The following is a 26,252-nucleotide window of genomic DNA, read 5'->3' as shown; positions in this document are numbered from 1 at the left end:
TAGGATCTCATCAATGGAAATTCTTTAGTTACCCTGGGTCCAACTCCACAGGATCACAAAAAATCCATTCTGGACCATAAATGCCGCAGAGTGAAACAGAGTAGATGCCCCAGGAGACTGGAGATGAGGGATGGTTTGAAAGGAAACATCAGAGACCATCTCCTCAGGGCCGTCTTCTCTGCCCACTCTATTTCTGCCTCCTCTAACCCTCTCCAGTACCACGTCTGTGCCACTCATTGGTCATTGATCATATACTGCCTTGTGACATTTTCAATATTGTGTTGAGTATTTAGCACCCTTGGATCACTTTAGTTCCTTAGCTACTTAAGGACTAGGACTATTTTTACTCTTCCTATTATTTCTCAGTGTCTGGGAAATAGGTGCTTAACTTGATTGAAAAGAGTAAGAGAAAAAAAAAAAGAAAAGAGTAAGAGAACAATTAAAAAAAAAAAATCCAGTATGGGGGCAGCTAGGTGGCGCAGTGGATAAAGCACTGGCCTTGGATTCAGGAGGACCTGAGTTCAAATCCAGCCTCAGACACTTGACACTAGCTGTGTGACCTTGGGCAAGTCACTTAACCCTCATTGCCCTGCAAAAAATTTTTTTAAAAATTTAAAAAAATGCAGTATGATAGGCTTACACTAAAGCTCTGGTGCCTCATCAGGGAAGGGAGGTGATCCTGGGCTCCTAAAAGGGTATGTAGCCTGACTATAAGTTCAGGCAGATCCCACCCAGTCAGAGAAGCTTTGGGTCTGATGCCTCATGGGTCAGTGTAGCCAAGTTCAAAGAGGCTGTTCACCCTATCCAGCTGACCACTAGGGAATAATTTTTTTTTTTACAACCATTGCAATTCATGAAATAATGTAAGGTTTAGGATGCACATTGGTGTGGAAAGTACCCATGCTTGTCAAATCATGGATCTTTCACATACCAGAGAAGCCTATAACAAGTTTTCCACATTGGTTGGTTCTGATAACAGTGCTCTCCAAGAACAGGTATGCTGGTGCTGTACCTTGACTTCAAATAGCTGTCCAGGTCAGAAGGAGACAGTGAGTTATTGAGCAAGAGGTTAAAACCAAATGTGTATTTGAGAGACTCACAGGTCCATACCTTATGGAGAAGTCAATATCCAGGATCTGCGACTTTGTAGGTGTGGGAGTTCCTTGAACTGATGATGGCTGCAACCAGTTTTTGACTTAGTAGACAATTCTTGGTCACCTGAAGCTCTGACAGATTAAATTACTTCCCCATGGTCACAAAGCTGGTATGGAAGGACAGATGTGAAGCCAGGCCTTCCAAGTCTAATACTCTACTCTGCCATGTTGCTTTTGCATATATATTAATTTTTTAAAAAGCTCTGTGAGGGGGCAGCTAGGTGGCACAGTGGATAAAGCACCAGCCCTTGATTCAGGAGCACCTGAGTTCAAATTCGGCTTCAGACCCTTGTCACTTACTAGCTGTGTGACCCTGGGCAAGTCACTTAACACTCATTTCCCTGCCCCCCCCCCCCAAAAAAAAGCAAAAGCAAAAAAAAAAAAAAGCTCTGTGCATGAATTGCTGATGAGAACAGGTGGATAATACCCTCACAAGTTCTGCTTGTTAGTTTTATAGCAATTAAATTAAAAATTGCTCCCATGGAACAATGTTCATTATCTACCATTGACTCATCTTTATGAAAACAGGATCATGTTTACAAGCCAGGGTTTCAAAAGACACTTGAAGTTCTGTTTAATGTGAAAGGATTAAGTATTCCAGGCACTCTTTACAAAAGTACATTTGGGGAAGGAGGGGTGGGGAGGGGGAAGAGACATGGGAACTGGAAACGCTGGAGTCACGAGGAATGCAAACCCACTGCTTGCAAACTGCTGGGCTGCTACCCTCTGAAATCGTGTCTACAGAGTTATCCTCAGGGGGAACTGGCTGAAAAGCTCTGGAAGGCATGGAGACATAAATGTCTGCCCTCCTGTAGGCCAAAGGCACTCTTCAGAGGATCCTGGGATTCTAGAACTGCAAGAGAGCCTTGAGGTCATCTGCTTCGAGCCTCTCATCTGAAGGGAAGCCAGTCAGGCCAGACCACAAGACACAGCAGGACAGAAATGCCACTGGACCTGGGTTGGGAAACCTGGCATTGAGGACTGGTTCTGCTAATAACCAGCGCTGTGGCACCTTTCCTCATCTCCAGAATGAGATGTTTAAAGGCCTCTTCAGCCTCTAATACTGTATGATCTGGTTGTTGATTAAGCATCCAGCCTCTTCCTGGAATCAAAGTACTTTGTCGTTCTCTTACGATGTAAGGGTGCACATGTATGAATGCTGGGCGCACACAAGTGAGTGCTCTCTCTAAATTTCTTCTCTTTCCCTCCCTGTCCTTCCCTCTACCCTAAAGAAAATCCACCTTGTTGCACAACATTTTTTCATTTAGTACAAGTTTTCTTGGCAATATGATTTAACATGTTTTAATGTTGTTTTTGCTATAAAAAAAAATCGAAAAATTCCCCATGAAACATTTGGCTTTATACATGTGTTAATGAACAATTAATGCTACTGTTATGTGTCTGGACTTTATAACCAGTGACAAAGCTTTGCAACAACTTGATTATAATAACCAACATGTGAATCATACTTTTTTTTTTTACTTATCAACACACAATCTACAGCAAAACTTAAATACTAGACCTATAAAACTTAACTGGATTAGTTGGATCCATTGCAATATTTGTGCTTATTGGTCTCAGAAGATAGGCTACTTGCAAAAATACAATTTTCTTTTGCATTTCCCCACCCCATATTACACTGTAGAAGAAATACATTATTCAGTGCATTTCCTAAGAAATAAACTTCATTATAGCATATATCTCTCTATATATCTATGTCATAAAGAAAGAGCATAATGCAACTTTTCCGATTACCATTTAGAGAGAGGTAATAAACATATTCAGAGCTGCAGACCCCCTCTCTAGTTAAGAAAGTTTAGCCATTTATCATAGACATTGTCAATTTGTGCCAAGTATGAGGATGATTGACATTCAGTGCACAGTAGTAGCTTTGGACAATTAACACCCCCCCCCCCAATTTATCAATGAGTAGCTATCTTGGGGCAGAAATTAGAAGCATTGCTATTTTTCTCTTGGTGGCACATGGACTGCCACCAGATCAAACCATGAACCTTGGCAATTTATGTATCAATTTGTAAATAACCTATTGCTTTACAGAGTGATTTTCATTCAGTGGTTTGCTTTCCCCATGAACTGAAGCCAGATAAAGATGGAACAGATTTAAAATTGCAGGAAGGAATTGAAAGTTACACATTCGAGTTTCACAAATGTGGTTAAATACTAAAATGGGGTCCTCAGGGAGGCACGTTGGGGCTCCTATTCTCTGTAGTCATTTATGAAGGACAAAACATTCATCTGTCTAGGGTGGGTTAAGAGCAATCCCGACTTCAATGAGAGGATCGACCCTATTCTTTTTGGAGGATCCCGCCACCTTGACTCGTTTATGCAAAATTAAGAAATGGTCTGCCTTCATCCTCCCTTGAAATGTCTGTACTGTATATCTGTTTTTCCTTTTTTGTCATCTGGGGAATGGGAAAGAAAGCCTCCTTAGAGATGCGTTGCTAAGATGAGAAGCCAGATAACCTTATCCTTCTTCCAGGAACATTTCAAGCTGGATTCTGCTTTGAAATTCAAAGAGCAAGGGGGCCACTCTACCCACTACCCTGTGGGGCCATTCCTCCCAGTGCCTAAAGGGGGCCCAGCAGCACAACTGAGAGCAAGCTGGCTACTTTGGTAGGTAATCTTAATGTGCATTTCTGCTTTTCCTTTATGCAATACTGGAAACTCCAAGAATAGAATCACACTAAAATGTATATTCTATATGCATGTGGAAGGTGTATGTTAACATGTACATGGAGGTGCAGCTATACTGATAAAGGATATGTGCTGATCTAGGCAAATGTTAATTTGGTTCCCAAGTAACAGTCAGCATATGTTAGCAGGCTGGGACAGCACATGTGACCATTGGGTAAAACCTGTGTATTCTGAACTGAAAACATTACAAAATGAGTAACTTTAAGTTATTGCTCTTTGATTACATAGTAAAGAAGGTCCCCTCCTGTTACAAGACATTGATACAGAATGTTTAACAATTTTCCTTTTCAAGTAATAGCAAGATTTTGGACTCAGCAGTTCTACACACGACAGTAGATGCTTGAAGAACTTTTCTGGGGGGTGGGGAGAGCAGAGGAGAGGGGAAGGGGCTTGACCTTTAGCAATTTCATCTCATCCAAGGACTGACGCAGAAAGATGAGCAGCGTCTCAAAGGCTCACTGCTCAGGAGGGGTGGCAGGGGCTTGCTAAAAGCTTGTGTCCAATCTCACCTGGAGAAGGTTTCTGTTCTACTAATGAAGTCTGGTTTCAGAACAGTCTGTATTAAGAACACGCTCAAAGGATTCAAAGCAGTGTTGATTTGGAACATTCTGGAGTCATACAAGGTTTCATTTTCTGCCAAGAGATGACCCCTTTTCATGTATTTTGCCACAGAGACAGAATCATATGGCAGGCAGTCTTATTTCAGGCACTTTTTATACATGTTCATCTGGAATAAAAATCTGCATGAATCATTTCTGCATAATTTAAAGTGAATGTTTCCCATCCCAGAATAGAGAACAAGTTGCCACCTGGTCTGTAAAAAGCTCTTCTCCATCACGACATGATGGCAATTCTTCAGCCTGGAGACATCTCTGAGGTGCCTTTTCCAGCTTCAGGACAGAGATGAGACACAAACCCCAAACTACCCAGTTTCTACTTTAAAAAAATTACAAAAGAGGTGAAAATACACTAAAATGTATCATAAAGAAAATGTCCACGACTCTCGAAATAAATAAGGTGATCTGACCCAATGGTCTGTCTTTAAGCTCTTGGACGAAATACAACGGAACGTCAAACACGGCGTCTCTTAGAGACTAGCTGCTGGTAGGCAGGAGCATCTCCATCTCTTTACCATTGGCTACAACAGCATTGGCAGAGCAGCTACTGGACAGGTCATCTGTGGGGCCTAAAGAGGCTGCCTGTGAAGGAGTTTTGGTGAGTGGAGTGCTAGGGGATGGTGTTGGGGTAAGGCCAGGCTTTTTGGGAGGGATGGGTGGAGGGTTCCCTCTCTCAGCTCTGGGGATGGTAGGCGATTTGATCCCAGGAGACAGGGGGCTCAGAGGGCTGGAGACTTTCCCTGGAGTGGGTGAATGGCTGGTGTCAGCTCTTGGGCTGGTGGTATTGGCCAGATTGCGATAGTCTGTGCCAAAGGGAGAACTGTTGGGCGAAACGGGCTTAATGGGCCCTTGCTGGCTGGTGAACCTGGAGAGCACTTGAGTGACTGTGTTTCGAGCCAGCTGCTTGGCAGCAGAGTTGTCCACAAGGGTGGGCGATAGATCTCTGGAGGGTGGGCTCTGCAGGCCACTGGTCTGTTGGTCCTGATCAGCTTGGGCCTGGAATTTGTGTCGAGCTGCATGAAACCGCTGGTTGATTCCCACTTGGTATGATGACTGGTAGCCGGGGCTGTTGGCTGCTGACCCCACTAAGCGTTTAGTCAGGACTGGTGAAGAACAAGGGGAGGAGGTCAAAGAGGAGGCAGCGGTGCTGCTTGGAGACAGAGAGCTCCCTGTGGATGGGAGGTGAGTGGCGAGGGGAACTGGAGGCTCCATCCCTATTGGAGATCCGCCATTCTCTATCATGTTATCTTGGTTGGACCCGGCAGATTTCTCTCGTGGCGGCAGCAGACTTTCTGTCCCACTGCTTGCTAACATTTCCATGTCACAATGGCCGTTGGTTTTTGCATATGAGTGAGTGGACGGGGAAGGGCCTGGTGACCCGGCGGCCGTGGCCTTGGTTGTGCTACTTGTGTGGGTTTTTTCTGCTTGAAGATTCTCAGTTTGGCAAAGCACAGACACCAGCTGAGGAGAGTCAGTGGCCGTGCCTCTGGACACAGTTCCAGACGTCCTTGTGTGCTCGCTAGGGCTGCTGCTTGGCTGAGCAGCCTCGAGGTCTCTCACCGTCTTCCTCAGACTCTCCATTTCCTCTTTGAGAGTCTTGGTGCGGTTCTCCTCACGCTTCAGCTTGGCCCTCAGCTGCTCCCTCTCGATGTCAAACTCCGACAGCTGCTTCTCCACCTGGGCCTCCGTCTGCAGGCCCCTCCTCCGCTCAGCGGCCAGCTCTTCCTCCAGCTTGCTCGCTCGGCTCTTCTCTTTTTCCAGTCTCAGGCTCAGCTCCCCTGCTTTCTGCCCCTCTTCTGCAGCCTTGCTGGTGGCCTTCTTGCACTCCATCACCAGCATGGAAGAAAGCTGTTTGTGGCGGGACCTCTCTTCTTCCAGTTGGCTGGACAGCTTCTTTTGCTCCTTTTCAAACTTTTTCACTTGGGACTTTTCAAATTCCAACTGGAAAAAATATCACCACACATCTTAATTAGGACAGGAAATGAAAGCATATTGACAACTCTCTTTGTACTTGGGGGATGAGATGATCAATTTAATATTTTGATTTAGAGTTACCATAGAGTACAACTTTTTGAAAGAATTAAAATACTTTTAACAGGAAATAGAAATTGAATGTAGTTAATTTTTTTTCTGATAATTCAGAAGGCACTTCTTGATCTTACACTGAGTGACAGCATTATGAGCATCGATTATAACTATACTATCAAGATATGGTTACTAAAGATTTCTGGTCACCCTGATCAATGAAGGGTATCCCCAAAATCTCAGTGCTGTTTTAAGACTTTGAGGTCACCCTGAAGAATAGTGAAGGCATAGGATCATATAAGTTAGAACTGGATGGGACTCTAGAGACGAATCATCTAGCCTAACCATCTCATTTTACAGATGTGCAAATGGTGGCCTAGGGAGGTAAACTAACTTGTCCAAGGTCACACGGGTCACAGTACATGGCACAGTGGATTCAGAATAATTCTGACTCCAGTCTCAAAAGAAAAGATCAGATAATCAGTTTATATGATAATAATGACTCAATTTCAAGCAGTTTCTTCACATTAACCTGTGAGGTATGTAGTGAAAGCATTATTATTCCCTCTTAGAGGTGAGGAAACCGAGGCTCAGAGAGGTTGGATAACGTGTGTCAAGTCAGACATTTTACAAATACTGAAGCTCAGATGCAAATTCAGTTTGTGACTCTAAGACCAGGATTCTTCCCGTTATACAAGGATTATCTATTAAAGGGGAGCAAATGATTTAAGAGATAGTAATAGATGTTTCAGCTCCTAAGAATAAACAAATAGAAAATGCATTTGACTTTAATTGAGTAGTAGCAGCATTGTATTTAGTGCAGAGATCCCTGGATTTGGATTTAGAGGACATGGGTTCTAATCCTGCCACTTACCTTGTGACCTAAACAAGTCACTTATCCTCTATACATTTTAATTTCCTCATCAGTTTTAAAAAAGGATTGGACTGGATGACTTTTAAGGTGCCTTCCAAATCTAACATTACCAGAATTATTTTTGTGAGTATATCCCAGCAAAGTAAAGATAGTGTGTGTGTGTGTGTGTGTGTTTAATCAAAGGATGAAGATGAAGCGGCTATGCACCCAATTTGACATGCCAACCGTCCTGACATACTTGCTGAGTCAGCCGTTCTCGCTCCTTCTCCAACATATATGTGACATCATCTCCTTCAGCTGTGTCTTGTGCATGCCTCTGTCTTTCTTCCTCAAGATCTAGGATCACCTTCCAAGTAAAAAAAAAATCACAACCAAGTCAACTCTAAATATCAAAATGCATCATATTTTCTTAGAATTTAATCAAGTATTTGTGACCATAAAATAAGATTAAAGGCTATACATCACATATAGATTATCTAGTTCAATCCACATCTGACCGATAAACTCTTTTACTATGCAGCTAAAAAATGATCTTCTAGCATGTGCTTGAAGACTTGCAGTGAGGAAGAACCCATGGCCTCCCAAGAGAGCCCATTCTACTTTTGGGCAGCTGGTTTTTAGGAAGGGTTATTGTCTTTTTAATTTTTTTGAGGGCAGAGAAAGAGAAAAAATGTGTGTGTGTGTGTGTGTGTGTGTGTGTGTGTGACATTAAGTGTAAATCTACTTCTTTGTAGCTTTGACTAATTGCTTCTAGTTCTGGCTGCCTCTGGAGTAAAACAAAACACATCCTAATCCCTTTTCGCCATGATAACCTTTCAAATATTTGAAGAAACCTATCATGTCCTCCATGGTCCTTTTCTTTTTCAAGTGAAACATTATCACTTGTCTCTAATTTACTTAAAATGTGGCAATTGGGACAAAACACTTCGGATGTGGGCTGACCAGGGCAGAATTAAGTGGAACTCTCATTTCCTTGGTACAGGTATGAAGCCTAATGCAATAGCAGCTTTTGTGGCTGCCCTATCAGACTGCAGACTCAAATTGACCTTGTGGTCCACTAACACCCACAGAGCTTTTTCAGGTGAGCTGCTGTTTAGCCATGCCTTTCTCATCTTGTGCTAGTGAAGTTAATTTTTTGAGCTCATGTGCAATGCTTTAGATTTATCACTACTGAGTTTCATCTGATTAGATCCAGTTCAGTCTTCTAGTCAAATTTTTTTTTTTTTTGGTATTCTGTCATCTACTAGCAATCCTGCTGGCTTTGTTTCATCTGAAAAATGGAGAAGCAAGCCATCTATGTCCGTTCATTCCTCTTGAGGTCTTCTCCTGAATCTCCAGACTTCTTTCTCCACCCTTCCCCACCCTGGTAGCCCCTTTCTCTGATTGGTCGGTTCTTACCAGAACCTCCATTTAAGGAAGTGCCAGGCCAGCTGGGTCCACTCCTTCATTCTGACTCTCTGAACCTCTTTCTCCAACATGCCCTCGCCCAGTACTGCCGTACCTTTTCAGCTTTCTTTTGTGTGTTGTTTTCACCCGTTGGAATATAAACTCCAAGTTTGTATTTGTATTCCCAGTACTTAGCATAGTTTATGGTACATTATAAGTGCATAATAAATGCTTGTTGACTCGGCTACATTTTTATCCAGGTCACAGATAAAAATATTAAATAGCTCAGGGCCAAGCCTAGATTCCTTTCTAGCTCACCAAACATTGATGAAGTATCAAATATATGCAAAGCACTGTATGCACTGGGGATACAAGACAAAAAGGTCAGGGCCTGCCCTCAAGGTGCTTAAGTTTCTCACTACAGAAGTCCTTCCAAGTTGACACTGAACCCTTCATTTGAACTTTGACATTGGATGTTCCTAAATCCACAGTGCATGTCAGACTCAAGAAATAGCTTTCCTATTTTTTTTCCCCATAAAACATTCTACTAAAATGCAGTGGTTACATCCTTTCCAGAGTGCCTACCTCAAATCCCAGGTCAATTAAGTACCAAAAATGGCAGAGTGGACTAAGGTAACTAAAATAGGTGACTTACTTACTACCTAAGTACCCTGCTTAATTATAATATGTTAAGAGTTGAAAGCGAACTTAGATCTCATTCAATCCAATGCTCTCATTTTACACATAAGAAAAAAGGTTAAACTTTTCCAAGGTCACACAGCAAGTAGGTAGCAGAACTGTGATTCAATACCACATCACCTGGGGGCAGCTAGGTGGCGCAGGGGATAAAGCACTGGCCCTGGATTCAGGAGGACCCGAGTTCAAATCTGACCTCAGACAATTGACATTTACTAGCTGTGTGACCCTGGGCAAGTCATTTAACCCTCATTGCCCCACAAAAAACCAAACAAAAAACATGTCACTTGACTCTTGGTCCAGTGCTCACTTGACATCATACACGTACAACTAACAAAGTTTATATAAGAACAGAGGAGGCATAAATGCCACTGCCTTAAAACCCAGGACCATTCCCAACATAAAATATAATCTGAATGCTACAATTATGATGATTGAGTTTGTCCCACAAAAAGAGATATGAAAAAGGATGGCTGTCTGCTTTTTCACATAGGTTAGTAGCAGGAACAGTTGGCAAGTGTTCCATAAGGCTTTGTCCCATGTAGACAAAGCCAGTTTTTCCCTAAAGGGTAATGAAACCATCCTTGAGACTAGACTGGCCCAGAGGATTAAGACTCAAAGCACTGAAAGAGCTTCCTGGTAGCTTAAGTACAAAAGCTAGCTTGGGAAGAGTCAGGAGCTCCAACCCTGGCCAGTCTCAGAGAGCCAGGGGAGGTATGCTGAACTGAGTCAGTGCTGTGTCCTTGCTTGATAGCTTTTCCATGTTATATTTTCCTTTTCTTTTTCTTTTCTTTTCTTTTTTTTGTGAGGCAATTGGGGTTAAGTGACTTGCCTAGGGTCACACAGCTAGTAAGTGTTAAGTGTCTGAGGTCAGATTTGAACTCATGTACTCCTGACTCCAGGGCCGGTGCTCTATCCACTGCGCCACCTAGCTGCCCCCTATACTTTTCTTAAGTGTTTTATTTGTTTGAATCAGTCATGATATACTTTCTCACCCTCCCACCCTCAATGTCTCAGTTAAAAACACAGGAAAAACAAAACCCATTATAAACATGTATTGTCAAAACAAATTTCCACATTGGCCACATCCAAAACTACTTGTCTCCTTCTGCATCCTCTGTCCTTTGTCTCTCTATCAGGAGGTGGGAGCATGTTTCATCATCAGTCCTCTGAAATCCTGGTTGGCTGTTACGCTAAAGCATTCCATCACATTTCTATACCAAGACTTGTTCATCTATTCTCCAATTTATGGGTACTCCCTCAGGTTCCCATTCTTTGTCACCTCAAAAAAGTGATAAATATTTTTATATATCATTAGAATAAATCATTCCTTTAATCTACCCTCCTTCTGTCTGTATCGATCCTTTCTCCTTTTGACAAGTTCAGATGACAGTGAAGTTCGAGTGTCAGCCAGTTCTCCCACCTCCTCCTCCTTTTTTGCATGTCTTACCATGTACTCTGATCACGTGAGTTAATTTCCTCGAACCTTCCTTTTCCTTTCTGCCTGGTATATTCCTCTTCCTCTCCATTCTTTTCTTAAGATCAAGACATAACAGAATTATGCCCAGGCCTTGTCTGATTGCATTCCTTCTATGAACCACAATGATGATGATTGGGTTCAAAGGAGACCCAAGTGTCATCTCCCCCATATCTGAATGTAAGCAGTTTATCCTTGTTTAGGCCTTTATTATTTTTTATTCATGTTTAACTTTTTATATTTTTCTTCACTTCTGTGTTTGAATTTCAAACTTTCTTCTATTTTTTCAGCCTTTTGACTTGGATTTAATATTTCCTGTTGCCTTATAAAGTCACTAACTTCTATTTGGTCCATTCTAATTTTCAGGGAATTTGATGTTTGGGCAACATTTTATACCTTTTGTACCAAGCCGTTAATTTCCCTTTCCAATTCTTTTTTCTATAGCTCTCATTTCTTTTCCATTTTGTTCTTTAAGTTCTCTCACTCCATTTATAAAAATATTTTTAGCTCTTTTTAAAAATGCTTGCCTCATTTTTTCTCAGAATTCTAACCAAGTTTGTGCTCAAGCTGTGTTTTTTCTGAGACTTTACTTGTAGATATTTTGGAGTTATTCTGTTCTTCTATGTTTGTCTTGGAGTGTGCCTGCCTTGATTCTACTCATTATGACAGAGTTCGTTTTTGTTTGCCCCTTCTTCCAGCCTACTTCCTGACTTTGGACTTGATCTTAGGGTTGGGCTCTGCAGTACTTCAGTAGGGAAGGTCTGGGCTAATCTCGTTGCTGCTTTTTTGGGGTATTGAGTGTTGTGTTGTTCCAGGATATCAAGGAGAGGCTGGGGACCTGCAAGCTTTCAATGCTTCCAAGAGCAGTCTGATCTAGGGCAAAGTCTGATGGCTGTTCTCCCCCCCCCCCCCTTTTGAGCTCTGCAAGTTCCTGACCTGGCCTAGGTTTGGATCTGTGCAAGCAAGTGTAGCCAGCTGCTAGACCCTGTCTTTTTTGGCCGTCTGGAAAGCTCTGTTGGTTCAAAGAGAGAGTACTGTAGGCTCCCATTTGCTCTGGAATTCCTGCCTTAGTTATTCCTCTGCCTTCATACTTTGTATCACCCATCCTGTTTCCCTTTCTTTCTTTCTTTCTTTCTTTCTTTCTTTCTTTCTTTCTTTCTTTCTTTCTTTCTTTCTTTCCTTCCTTCCTTCCTTCCTTCTTTCTTTCCTTCTTAATTCCTTCCTTCCTTCCTTTTTTTTTTTTTTTTTACAGGGCAATGAGGGTTAAGTGACTTGCCTGGGGTCACACAGCTAGTAAGTGTCAAGTATCTGAGGTCACATTTGAACTCAGGTCCTCCTGAATCCAGGGCCAATGCTTTACCCACTGTGCCATCTAGCTGCCCCACCCATCCTGTTTTCTTAACACTTTTCTTCACTAACAGTTTTCCTGATTGGAGAGTAAAAATTCCCTGAGTGTGGCTCCATGGAAGGCTTAGAGACTAACATAGCTGCTTTGGTGGCTATACTATAACTAAAGTGTAGTTGAAAGAGCTTAAGTTCTTCCACTCAGTAGAGCCCAATACATGCCTTTAGATTTCAAGTGTCCTTTAAAAACCAGATTTAACACACTGCATGTTGCACTGAAATATGATATTATGGAATTTGGTGTTAATTTTAACCCCCACCCCCAACACACACACACACACACACACACACACACACACACACACACACACACACACCAGCGAATCTTTCTAGTGCCACCTCCCTGAATATATGTGTCAGCTTCTGGAGCTACTTGTTTTCCTGGCTGTCAAGTGAAGATGGTACGTTTTGTTGTGCCTTCCTCCCAGGTGGTGTGAAGGTCCTATTCTATAACTAAATAAAGACACTTTGCAAAGTATAAAGTACAATCCAAATCAGCCCCAGTGCCCCTGCCATAATATAGCCTTCAGGTTTTGAGGTGTGTTTTTCAACTGGACCTTGCACCTGGACTCCACTGAGAAGGATGAGAAGACCAGCCTGAGTAAGAAGGTGTGTGGCAGCCAAGGTGTTTAATTCAGGGACTGTCACAGTGACCCAGGGATTCCTGGGCTTCAAGTCACTCAAGTGGTTTCTCCAGGTCCTATGGTCTCCCTCTGTGTTGGCCCCAAGCCAGAATGATACTGAGGAAATGCCCACTCTTGCCAGGGCCTCGAGCGGGCCAACTCTGAGCAGCCAATGACAACAGAAGGGGAGTCGACCAACAGGCACCAGGATTGCAATGGGATGAAGTCAGGGGAAGCCCAGGTCTGCTTTCATGGTTAACTACCTATAGCACTTAGGAGAAAAAGTCATTTCTAACAGGCTGGAAAGGAATGGAAGGTAATCATTACCAGGCAGTGTTTATGGTCTCAAAAGCAAGAAAATGCAGGGAAATTCAAAATAGGGAATAAATGAAAATACTAATCTATGAGGGAATGTGTGTGCACATGTATGTTTATATTCAGGTGACTACACACATGGACTTTATTGGCCACAACTTTCCCCAAATATCTGTTAACCATACACAGTTATTATTTAAGTAAGCAAACAGAGAACACTCTGTTCAATGACCAACCCTGGCCAGTCTCAATGTGCTGCCAAAGCTCAGACTGCATCAGTAGCTGGACAAACAGCATTCTAGAGTGGTGTCACAAGAAGGAATGGTATCTGAAAGAACAGAGCCAGCACACCCTCCAATCTCACATTTGGAATAAGAAAATTCTCTCCACCCCCAATCCCAAGTCCTATAATCTATGGTTCATGGACAGGAGATCCATGAATTTGGATGAGAAAAAAATTACACCTTTATTTAAACTGATCTCTAACTGAAATTTAGTATTTCCTTCAATTGTGAATGTCAGGCAACAAATGGTATTCTAAGAAGGGGTCCATCGTCTTCACCCAACTGCCAAAGGGGCTACAACAAAGGAGAGTGAGGGCCCCTGCTCTGGGTACACTGAACTTCTCCTAGCCGCTTCTATAGGATGCCCGACCGAGCTGTCACAAGAGAGCACAGGGCAATACCATGGCTCCCAGCCTCAATTTCAACAACATCAGGGAACCCACCTTGCGGTGTCGACTTTCTGCAGCGGCCAGCTGGGACAGCATGCGTTCTTGCATGTTTCTGCACTGCTTCATCACCGCCTTAAGAACAGACAGGGGGTGGGGGCTGACAGGTTGCTTATCGCCATGATTTTCCTCCTTGAGTGTTTCAAAGTCCCTCTGTAGAGCCATTAAAGGGTCACTGATGTTATATTTTCCATAGCGCTCTTCAATGAAAGTATCTCTGTGTTGGGCCTGAGAGACAAAAACAGAAACACACACACACACACAAAATCATCAAATGTTTGCTTAATAACATAAAGCAATAATAACCCAGTTTAAGATAAAGGCTGGATAGCTTGGAATTATTCAAACAATGGGTTCTGTGGACCTGTTTGTTAAGAATCAGATCAGGCTGATTCAATGTAGAGACTGGGCCTGGGTCTGAATGCAGACTGGGCCCCTTCCTCCCTGTGTGGCCTTGAGCACAACTCTTTACCTCCCTGAGCCTGAGTGTTCTCATCTGTAAGATAAAGGTAATAATAGCACCAGAGCGCATCCTGTCTTACCTGGGTGCTGTGAGGAAAGTGCTTTGTTAACTATGGAGAGCTGTAAAAACAGGAGCTGTTATTCATGACTATCATGGTGCAAAGAGCACTAGATTTGGAATGGGAGATTCTGGGTTCGAATCCCAGCTCTCTTCTATCTCCTGCTTGTGAGTGGGCAAATCATGTAATGTCCCTGGGCCTTAGCTTCTTCCTTTGCAAAATGAGGGGAGGATGTTAGTCTCTGTGACCTCTTTTATGGCACTGAGGTTCTCTTCTGCCTTAACAGTTATTTCTGTACTTGAGCCTTGTGGCCGGCACATAGCAGGAGTGTCACACGTGCTTGTTGAATTGAATGGTCTCATTTTTACAAGGAACACTGGTTTTACTCCTAACATTCTATCTTCTACACTCAGCAAGACGACTTTCAGAGCAGGCACTTATATTTTTAACTGCACTGAATTCACACTGATGAAATGCACTAAGAAAATTAACGATTATTTCTGAATGATAACATCATCATATGATAAAAAAATAATTTCTTAGGGTACTTTACAAAAGGCATGAAAAGTTAAAATATAGTTAAGGAAACACAAAAGTCACAGCAATAAGCTTTGCTGTAGAAGACAAACATCAATGGTGAATTATAAAAATTCTCATCATTTATCCATTTCTCTTAATTATTTCAGGCCAACTTACTATCACTGCACACAAAGAAGAAACCATTGGTAAGAAAGGGAAATCCACAACTAAAGAGCTATGGAGATGGAATTTTAGTGAAAAGCAATCCTCTTTTCCTTGTCCCCCCCTCCCCCCCCTGAAAATAAAACAGATATGGCATTTATCTTTCAATGGATTCGCAATCCCCTACATACTTGAAGGAAAAGTGCACTTATATATTAATTGCAAATAGATTGTGACCAGAATGTTGCCTCAAATTTTTCTTGTACCTAAAGGGACTCAGGTCCTTTACATGAAGATACTTTTTGACAATTAGAAAGTGTACGATGACTAAGGGGGACCCATGTACCAGCCCTCCTTCTCCTAAAGGGCTAATCACCAAATCTTTAAGAGCTATTAGAGGCCCCTTGGGGTCTACATCTAGTTCAACCCATGACTGAACAAGAATCCCCTTTGATGACATCCCTAGTCTGCAGGCCTCCAATGAGATGAAGAAATGGAACCTACCCCCTCCCGTTCTATTTTGGGAAGGTACTGGTTACTAGGAAGTTTTTCTTTAAATCAAGCTTAAATCTATTTCTCTGCATCTCTGAGCCCCTGCCACTAGTTCTGCCCTCTGAAAGCTAACAGAACACTTTAAACCTTTCTGCCACTGGAGAAGCCTTTGAACACCTGAAGAGAATAATGTCATGTCCACTCTAAGTCTTCTCTATGCTGAAGAGCTTCAGTTCCTTCAACTGATCCTGCTATGATAAGTTTTCTCATCCTCCTGTCATTTTAGAAACCCTCTTCTAGATAAGCTCCTGTTGGACTATGTACCTCTACAAATGTGATGTCTGTAAACTGCACGCTGTACTTCAGGATGACTTGACCTGAGCATGCAGAGGAATTATTCCCTCCCTCATATTGGAAACTACGTTTCTCTAGATATAGCTTAGGACAGCATCAGCTCTTTGGCTGCCGCACTGCTGCCTTGTAATGAGTTTGCTGTGGTAAAATAAAAGTCAACCAGAAGGAGGCAGCTAGGTGGCACAGTGGATAAAGCATCGGCCTTGGATTCAGGAGGACCTGAGTTCAAATCATACTACTTGAAACTTACTAGCTGTGAGACCCTGGGCAAGTCACTAAACCCTTATTGCCCTGCCCAAAACAAAACAGAACAAAACCCCCAAAAGGCAACCAGAAGGTTAAAGAATCACGGTGAACAATTTGAGGTGTGGATCTAGTGGCCTGATCCAATTTTGGTCTCAGGGATAATTTAATCCCCTTCCACAATTCCTGATGATGCCAGTCACCGAACCTTCAGAGTAGAGAAACAGAACTCAGGAATTCTGATGTTCATATCCGGATTTGCTACGTGCTTACACGATCATGTTGAACATGTTATTACAATCTTTGGATAACTTGATTATCTTACTCATGTACCTTCCTTTACCAGAGATTTGGAGACTGGAATGTTAATGATCATCTTTTAAACTTTCATTTAACTGAGTATATTTTTAGAGGGAGAGAAAAAGGATCCTGGTGCTGCAAAGGGGCAAGATAGGATACCTCTTTTCTAGCTTGAAATTACACAGGCAAGCTCCACCAATGATCTACAATAAGTGGCAAGAGGGAGGGTTGTCAAAGAAACAAACATACATACTTGCAGTGGGCGTGGGGGAGAAAAAGAGACAGACACACGTTCCTGAATTAGCTCCCAGTGATAATGTGTTTTCTGCCTATGTAAAAACAAGGCTCTAAGAGACACAAGAACTTGATCAGAGCAGCTCTTAACTCCTCTATAGTTTACTTACTGGTCAATTGACTTCTTATTTTTTCACCAACATCATCTCAGATCTTTTGAATAGAGGTACAAATATACTAGACCAATAACCCACAACTGAACAAATATCAGCTTGCAAGCACAGAAACTTCTCTAAGGGAGTATGTGTCTCCCGAGGCAAAAGCAAGGCTACCTTGCAATCTTTTTTTTGGTGAGGCAATTGGGGTTAAGTGACTTGCCCAAGGTCACACAGCTAGTACGTGTTAAGTGTCTGAGGCTGGATTTGAACTCAGGTCCTCCTGAATCCAGGGTCAGTGCTCTATCCACTGTGCCACCTAGCTGCCCCCCACCTTGCAATCTTAATTTAAGAATAACAATCCACTTTGTAGGAGGGGCCTTTGACTCTTTGATAGGTCAAAGATTTAAAGTTGAAGAGTCATTAATAATGATATTTTAGGGGCAGCTAGGTGGCGCAGTGGATAGAGCACTGGCCCTGGAGTCAGGAGTACCTGAGTTCAAATCCGGCCTCAGACACTTAACACTTACTAGCTGTGTGACCCTGGGCAAGTCACTTAACCCCAATTGCCTCGCAATAAATAAATATATAAAAATATATATAAACCATAAAGCACTCTACAAATGTAAGTTGCTTTGCTCTTAAGGATCCTGTTATTATTGTTCATTTGTTTCAGTTGTGTTCAACTCTTTATGACCCAGGCAAGTCATTTAACCCCAATTGCTTCACACAAAAAAATGATATTTTAGATTTGAAGAAACTGAGGTCCAGTGTATGATAGGTAGGACATGGATTCAAATCCAGATCCCTGACTCTAAATCAAACCAACATGCACAGCAAGATGTACAAGTATGTTTTCCCAGAGTGCAGATCAGCAGATCGCTCCCTGCCCATGTCTCCTCATCTTGCAGAACTTCTCTCCATGTCTTCCCACAGAGCTCTGAGAACATAATTGTCACAACCACTGAGAATTAAGTGCCACCTCCCTGGCCATGAGGTACTGCAGATAGGAAAGAAATTAAACAAAAAGAAGAGTCTAACCATTTCATTTTCCCAACCTGTGAAAAAGTTACTCCTCATCTCTTGTTTGAGATATCATTCTGGGATAAACTGGCAAGGATGTGCCAATTTGCTGGGAAATCTTGGGTGTTCTTGAGGGCAAAGTATATCCCACAGGATATCTGATACTGGATCCACAGAGAAGCTGTCTCTTAGCTTTGCATGTATCTACTTTCTAATTTTAAATAATACAACTTGTTTAAAAACCAACACTGTGATTATCTTGTATAATTTAATAAACATCATGGAGTTACCAGTAATATATGAAGAAAAGCTTCTCTGGCAAGGTCTCAGTTGTTAGGTTGTCTGTTTTCTCTTAAAGTACTTGCACAGTAATTAGATAAATCACTTGCACAGTAATTACAAGGTACATGAAATTGGTGGCTTTGCATGTAAATGAAAAAGAATCTGTGGGAAAAAAATCTAAAAAATACTCATAGGATTTTTATCCTTGGGTTTCATCATCCTGTAAAGAACTCAATCATTTTCAGTATATCCTCAAATGTGATGAAAACAAGAAAGGTGAAGTCAAAACATTGGAATGGTCAATAGTATGGGTGTTTTTAGTTTTGACAATTTTTATAAGCCAGACAGATCATTTAGAGAGCAAAAATAAATCAAGCTGGAACAGCTAGGTGGCGCAGTGGATAAAGCACCGGCCCTAGATTCAGGAAGACCCGAGTTCAAATCCGGCCTCAGACACTTGACACTTACCAGCTGTGTGACCCTGGGCAAGTCACTTAACCCTCATTGCCCCCCCCTCCCCCAAATCAAGCTGGTTGGAAATGATTAGTTTAGCAGCTGGACATGGTCACAGTCTTGATAAGGAAGTATAATATAGTGGGAAGAGCTCTGGATTATGATTCAGAAGTCTTGGCTCTGTCACTTACTGGATTTTTATTCTGGGCAAGTGACTTCATAGCTCTGAACTTCAGTATTTTCATTTGCTGTTTTTTTTTAAAAGATGATTAGAATACACAAATCTCTAGGGTCCTTTCTTTCTAGCTTTAAGATTCTGTAAAATGGGGATAATAATAACACTAATGTCATAGAGCTGCTGTGAAGATCAAATGAGACAATAAATTTAAAACCCCATTGCCAATCTACAAAGCATCCTATAAATGTTAGCTAATACTATTCTGTAATTATGTCACCTCCCACACCATCAATATCATTTCAGGTCAAATTTAAGAGAAAGTTCAAGAGCTTCTACTCAAGGCTTCAAGCTCCAAGTTTTAAGATTTTAATGACATTTTTAGCTTTGTCATCAGTAGGAAGTATTTTCAATAGCCTTGGATTTTTTACACTATTTTTGTAATGAAGTTAAACTAACATCTTGCTATATTATACTTTTAACCTCAATCCTGAACAGAAAATACATAACTTGTCAGAAAACATGATAACCCTTAATTTCAGACAACAGAAAAATAATTGGCTGGTTAGAGAGTTTCAATGAGAGTTGGTATTACTATAACAGACAGCATACTAATCATCTGTTACTCATTTCTGTTACTGTCACAAGCTGAATGAAACATACTCCTGGCGAAAGCTTTAACAAAAATCATAGGGGCGGCTAGGTGGAGCAGTAGATAGAGCACCGGCCCTGGAGTCAGGAGTACCTGAGTTCAAATCCGGCCTCAGACACTTAACACTAGCTGTGTGACCCTGGGCAAGTCACTTAACCCCAATTGCCTCACTTAAAAAAAAATCATTATATGCCCCATCCGGGGATGTTATGTAAGCTCTGTATCTGGAATGCCGGCTTTTAAGCAGTTTCAAGATTGCTATTACTAATTATAGAAGAAAGGATAGTTACACCATAAAATATTATGCAAAGAGGATGTATTCCAATCCTAAAGTAAGAAACCAGCCACTTTATCTTTTCACATTCTTTAAAAAAATTTATTAATTTAGAATTTTCCCTAAGTTACATGTATAAGCAAATTTTCACTTCGATTTTTTTTTTATCTTTTTTTTTTTTTTTTTTTTTTTTTAGTGAGGCAATTGGGGTTAAGTGACTTGCCCAGGGTCACACAGCTAGTAAGTGTTAAGTGTCTGAGGCCAGATTTGAACTCAGGTACTCCTGACTCCAGGGCTGGTGCTCTATCCACTGAGCCACCTAGCTGCCCCACTTCGATTTTTAAAACTATTGAGTTCCAAATTCTCTTCCTCCCTCCCTCCCCACTCCCCTTAAGAACTCAAGCAATTCAATATAACTTATACATGTGCAGTTGGGGAAACACCTTCAATTAATGATGGCAGGTCATGTAATTTTCATTTTTAGGAAATCAGGCTACCATAAATGGGTTTAGGGTGGAATTTTGCTATTTATGAAATGATTGTAAGATGAGGTCACCTATGGAAATATCACACCAACAAAATAAAAACTTGAGTGCCTTTATTTTAGTACCCAAGAAACTATTGTGCAGTACCCAAGATTATTTTTGTTTTGTTACCACAGGCTATTAAAACCACAGATAATTAATTCATTGTTAAGTAATTTACTCTTTGGTGTCTCTGATAAGCCATAAATAGTTGTCTCAAAAAAACGAACCAAGTGATTACTCTGATTAAAGATGGCAATAATGTCACGAAAAGAGCATTTTTTTTCTAGAAAGCCTTTTATCACTAAAAAAAATAGTGGGTTTTTAGGATCAACAGTAATGACGACCAACTGGGAAGGTCAGTAACTTTCACTGTACCTTTCCCCTCACATCCATAAAACTGAACTTTAAGAAAAGGTACAAGGATAGTATGAAGAAGAAAAGTGGAGATTTTTAATAGGATTTTTAAGAATATGCCTAAGAAATCTTAAGTATTTCAGTACATCTATAATCTCTTCAGTATGGGTATGCCTTCTTCCATGGACATTACAACCTCTCCATGCCTGTCCTGTGGAATTCTTGTCCATGTTTTTCCTGAAGCTGCTTCACAGAGTAATCACCAACACAACAGGGGCATTCCGACGTTTTGAGTAGTGCATGAACATGGATGTTACATGTGGGCTGTCTATCTGCTCTCTCTCTTCATTGCTACATGACAGATCCAGCTCCTTTTCTGATCAAACATGTCGCTGACATCTCCATTTGGAAAACTCTACCCACCAACATGTAGAGATGGGCAACTGCTGTGCAACCTAGAGAGTTGTCTGGGGTCATGAGTTGTTCAAGGCCACTCAGTCAGTAGGTTTCAGAGGTTGGACTTGAACATGGCTCTTCCTGACTCTGAGGCCAGTTCTCTGCCAACCATATCAGTTTTGTTACTCCTTGATATCTCGTATGCCACTTTTCCTATGAGAGACTTTGATAGTAATATTCTATGGTTAAATCAACACCCTATGTATATAGCATATGGTCTTTTTGCCTTGTGTATATGAATGCACTTAGTATGACATAATATATAACATATGAAGATGTGAACTAATCTATTATGTTACCATATTGTTTTCTAACAGCATTTATTAAATACTGCATTCTTTTCCTACTTTTATTTTCCACAGATTCTTGGACTTAATAGATTCTCTAAACATATTTTGTATACAGTTAAATCTATTTCTGAATTCTATATTTTGTTCCATTTCTATTGGGTTTCTTTACAAGTTATCTGAAATATGAGATATATAAAATATGATATTTAAATAAATATACAACATATAAGTATAATACATACTATACAGGTAACTATTTTTTAATACAGTACCTTGTGACTCTGATGAAAACAGCTTTATAATAGTATCATAAGGTCATAGATTTATAGAGCTTTAAGGGACCTTAGAGACCACCTAGTTTAACCCCTATTGATGAAGAAATCGGGGCCAAGAGATCAAAATTGCTTATCCAAAGTAATATATTTTAATGTAAAATTTAAATGATAAAACCAAATTGCCCCCTAGAATCTTTCTTCAGTTAAAAATAAAAATCTCCTAGATATTCTTGTCCTTATGATTTCCATATGTATATATATATTTCACTATAACTGTTCAATTTTAAGAAAACCATTGACATTTTTATTGGAACTACATTTAATCTTTAAATTAATTTGAGAGTTACTAATTTTCACTGTTGATAAATTCATCTATGAGTATTGTTATCCATCCAATTATTCAAATCATCCTTTATGTCTTTCAATCAAGATTTATTATATTTATGGGTCAGCTGTGTGCCTAGTTAGATTAGCTGCCAAGTATTTAATGTTTGTTCTGTTATTGTAAGTGGTTTTTATTCTTTATCAGCTGAGTATAAGAACATAAACGCTTTTTAATGGGTGGTTCTTATAACCTACTTTACTCAAGTAATTACAGTCTCACTTAATTTTCTATGTTGTGTTCTGGGATTTTCTATGTAAACGGCCATGCTATCTATAAATACTAGCAATCTGACCTCTTTATTTCCGATGTCAATTCCTCTAATTCCTTTTTTCTAAATCTTATTGCAACTGTTAGCATTTCTAACACTGTGGCAAAGACATAGGATACATATCTGTTTTCAATGAGCTTGCTTCTAACAGTTCTCTATTGTATATAGCATTCACTCTTAGTTCCAGGTCCATGCTATTTATCCATTCAAGGAATACCCACACTGAGGAAAAAATCCAAATGATTTGGATTTTATCAAAAGCTTCTGAATATACTGGATATAATCAGATGGGTTTTGATGCTTATATATCCTGTTAATTCTTTCCCCAAATAACCAATCATCTATCCTTGCCTCTCAGGTTTAAGTCCCACTTGGTCATGAGTAACTTTTTTAGTGTGTAGATATATTCAACATTAATTTTCAATGTTTTTTATTTCTATATTCACTATGAAATGGTCCCTTTTGGTACAGAGAAACATTTCTCTAATATCAGTAATAACTCATATAATTATATGAATCATTTGTTCATATGGCTATAGACTTAAGAACTGGAATGGATTTTAGAAGTCATCTAGTCCAATTCCCTCATTTTATAGATGAGGGAACTGAGGTCAAGGAGATGCTAAGTAACTGGTCCAAAGTCACACAGTTAGTAAGTAGCAGAGCTAGAATCTGAACCCAAGGTTCTGACTTAAGATGTAGTGGTTTTTTGTTTGGAAAAATTCCCTTGTGAATTATCAAGCCTAGAGATGCTTTGTGGGGCAGTTTGTTGACAATTTACTTTATTTCTTATTCTGAAATTGGTTTATTTACTGTTGAGTCAGGTTTGGTATTTTGTATTTTTATAACTACTTCAGTATTTGTTAATTAATTATATATAGTAAATTCTGATGATATTCTTAAATTTAAAAAATCTTGTGATCTTTTTCCTTAATGATTTCGATAAAGATTTTCTCTCTCTTTTGGACTGTCTGCTACTGGTTTGACCGTTTTAGTATTTCCCCAATTTTCCATTCTACTTTTTTTGTTCTAGTTTTTGATGTTTCTTTTTTCTACTTTCCTTTTGGACTATTACTTTATTCCTTTTTTGTATCTTTGGCAGTAGGTTTAATTGTTAGTTGTCTCTTTTCTTCTCTTACATAGATAGGCATTTAATCACCCTCAATTTGCTTCTGAGAACTTGCTTTGACTGCATTCCATAGATGTTGATAGCTATGTTTTATCATTTCTTTTTCAAATTATTTAACAGTTTACTTAGTTTGTAAGTATACAGTCGTATTTTATTGCTTATTTCAAATTGTACTATATTGTTGTTCAAGCATATGGCGTTCTAAATGTGGGTTGCTAAGATCCTCCACTATTATTGCATTTATTTCTTCTAGTAATGTGATTAACTTTTCTTTTTAAAATATATTTTTATAAATTTAAATGTCATGCTGCTTGTTCCATAAGTATTTAAAATTGGTAGGTATTTCCCGTCCACTAAGGTTCTATTCATTCTATGCCTCAGTGTGATGATGACTCTGGATTCCTAAAGGCGATCCCAAAGGGGTGCAAAGGCTGGTAAGTCCTCCTAAGATGGAAAAGTTTAGTCTGTATGTTGATTATCTAAGGACCAGCCTAGTTCAGTTTGGAAAGACTCATCACCTGAAGGTACCTGGACCCTGCCTATGATATTTTTCACACACAATAAACTTACAAAGATTGTCATCAACAAAGACAACTATTGTAGTTATCAGTGGAGGGTATACCCAGAACAATGAGACTGCACGTTTTTGAAGTAAGGAAGAGATAATTATTTTTTTCATGATAACAAGAATAACACTTCATCTCTTTCGATACTTTATCTAAAATTCATCTCTTTGTGAAATAATGAGTGCTGGTCCTCTTTTTCTTGACCTTGAAGTTATACAATCAATTTTAGAATACCTTCACCAAGGTGAAGTAGGAGGGAAGGAAAAGACAGAGAAGAGAAGAGGACCCAGGCCAGAACCCTGAGGGACATCTATGATTAGAGGGCATGATCTGGAGAAGGATCCAACAAAGAAGACTTAGAAGTAGCAGTCAGTTGGGAGGAAACCAAGAGAGAGAGGTGTCCTGAAATCAGACAAAGAAGAGAGTGATCAACAGTGTCAAAGGCTACAAAGAGTTCAAGAAGAATGAGGACTGAGAAAAGACCACTGAATTTGGCAACTAAGAGATCACTGGTGACTTTGGAGAGAGTAGTTTCTGTGGAATGATAAGGTCAGAAACCATATTGTAAGAGAGAGACAAAGTGAAGAAACCTATTGTCAACAGCTTTTTGGAGGAGTTTAGTTACAAAGGGCAGAAAAGAAATGGGATGACAGCAGGGATGGAAGGATCAAGTGAAGGGTTTTTTGGGGGGATGAAAGAGACCTGGGCATGTTTGCAGGCAGCAGGAAGTGGGTCAGTAGAAAGGGAGAGATTAAAAATAAGTGAGAAAGTGGGAATGACAGAGAGGGCTATCTTTTGGAGAAGGCAGATTGGAATTGGATCACCTGAACTAACAGAGGTGGGGTTAGCCTTGGTAAGGAGTAAGGCCACTTCATCATGTGAAACATGCAAAGGAGATAGTGGCAGAAAATACTTGAGTGATGGGAGATGAAGAGGGAGTTCATGGTGAATGGCCTTATTTTTTTTCTGTCAAATGTAAGGAAGGGTCTCTGCTGAGAGGCTGGGAGGAGGGGGAGCCATGAGAAGTTTGAAGAGGGATAAAAATGTTTGGAAGAGCCTCTGTGGAAAGCAGGGTAGTGAGTTGATAAGAGAGGTGGTACACAGTAATACCGACTAGCAGTAGTGAAGGACCAGTTGAGGTTATATAAGATATATCGATAGTGGACCCAGCCAGAGCAGTTGTGTGATTTTTCTCTACCTTTGTTCAGCAGCATTTGTGTAGGAGTGATGGCAATGAATGGTGGTAGTGATCCAAGGCTAAGGTTTGGCTGGGCACATTCAACAATATGATATGGGGCTGCAGGGATTCAAGAAAGGGTTGTAGACTTGAGTTGTTTAATCAAAGAGACAAGATGGAGTGAAGAGGAGAGAGTGGATAATGAAGGGGAGATGGCCTGGGAGAGAACTGAGGGGTCAAAGTACTGAAGGTCACAGTGAGGATGAAGAGTAGGGTTATGTAAGAGAAGGCAGAGGGACACTAGATTAGGATCGGATAAAGGGATTTCAGAATTCTTGAACATGGAGGCACCACGTTTGTAGGAGATAGCAAGATCAAGGGTGTTTATCTTTGTGGGTGGCTAAGGTGGGGTAGAGGAATAGCTCATGGGAGGTGAGTAAGTCGAGGAACTGAGTGGTTAGGGTATTTGAGGGAGAATCAATATGTACATCGGAGCCCCCTAGTAGGAGGGCAGGAATTAGGGAGGAGAGAAAAATTGTAAGCCAGCTATTGAACTCATTGAGGAAGGAAGGGGAGAGCTCTGGGGGTCTGTAGAAAACAGCAACCAGGGTTTTACTGGGTGGTAGATATGAACAGCATGAATCTTAAAGGAAGAGAGGTTCCTGGGTGATGGAATTAGGGGGAAGGCCTGGACTTTGCAATGGGGAGGAGCAAGGAGTATTTCAACTCACCCACCTCAACCAAGTGAGCTGAGAATGATTAAAGGTACAACCAATCCTGGAAGGGTGGCCAGTGAGGCTGTACCAACAGTGGGAAGTCAGGTTTCAGTAAAGAGCTAGTAAATGAGAAGAGTGGAAGAAGATTTAAGATGAATGGAAATCTGTTGCCTATGAAGCTGACTTCAGATTTGGAGTGTGCTATCCTGGTGTGAGAGCTAGTGGAAGGGCTAGTAGAATTAGGTTGAAACTTT

General features: G+C 40.6%; 1 protein-coding gene across 2 annotated transcripts in view; it reads right to left on the bottom strand.

Moving 5' to 3' along the window:
- Positions 1-1,730: 1,730 nt before the first annotated feature.
- CTTNBP2NL (CTTNBP2 N-terminal like) overlaps positions 1,731-26,252 on the bottom strand; it is a 73,325-nt gene continuing 48,803 nt past the window's right edge. For both annotated transcript variants that reach the window (XM_043963307.1, XM_043963308.1), the window contains exons 3-5: positions 14,014-14,244; positions 7,624-7,731; positions 1,731-6,427 (exon numbers count right to left, since the gene is read on the bottom strand). In XM_043963307.1, the coding sequence (XP_043819242.1) occupies positions 4,964-6,427; positions 7,624-7,731; positions 14,014-14,244 (1,803 nt within the window). In that variant the 3' untranslated portion in view covers positions 1,731-4,963. The remainder of the gene's footprint in view (positions 6,428-7,623; positions 7,732-14,013; positions 14,245-26,252) is intronic.

The sequence above is a fragment of the Dromiciops gliroides genome, chromosome 4 (genome assembly GCF_019393635.1).
Source record: "Dromiciops gliroides isolate mDroGli1 chromosome 4, mDroGli1.pri, whole genome shotgun sequence".
Taxonomy (NCBI): domain Eukaryota; kingdom Metazoa; phylum Chordata; class Mammalia; order Microbiotheria; family Microbiotheriidae; genus Dromiciops; species Dromiciops gliroides.
The sequence above is the reverse complement of the archived record's forward strand: the minus strand, read 5'-3'. Positions and strand labels throughout refer to the sequence as shown.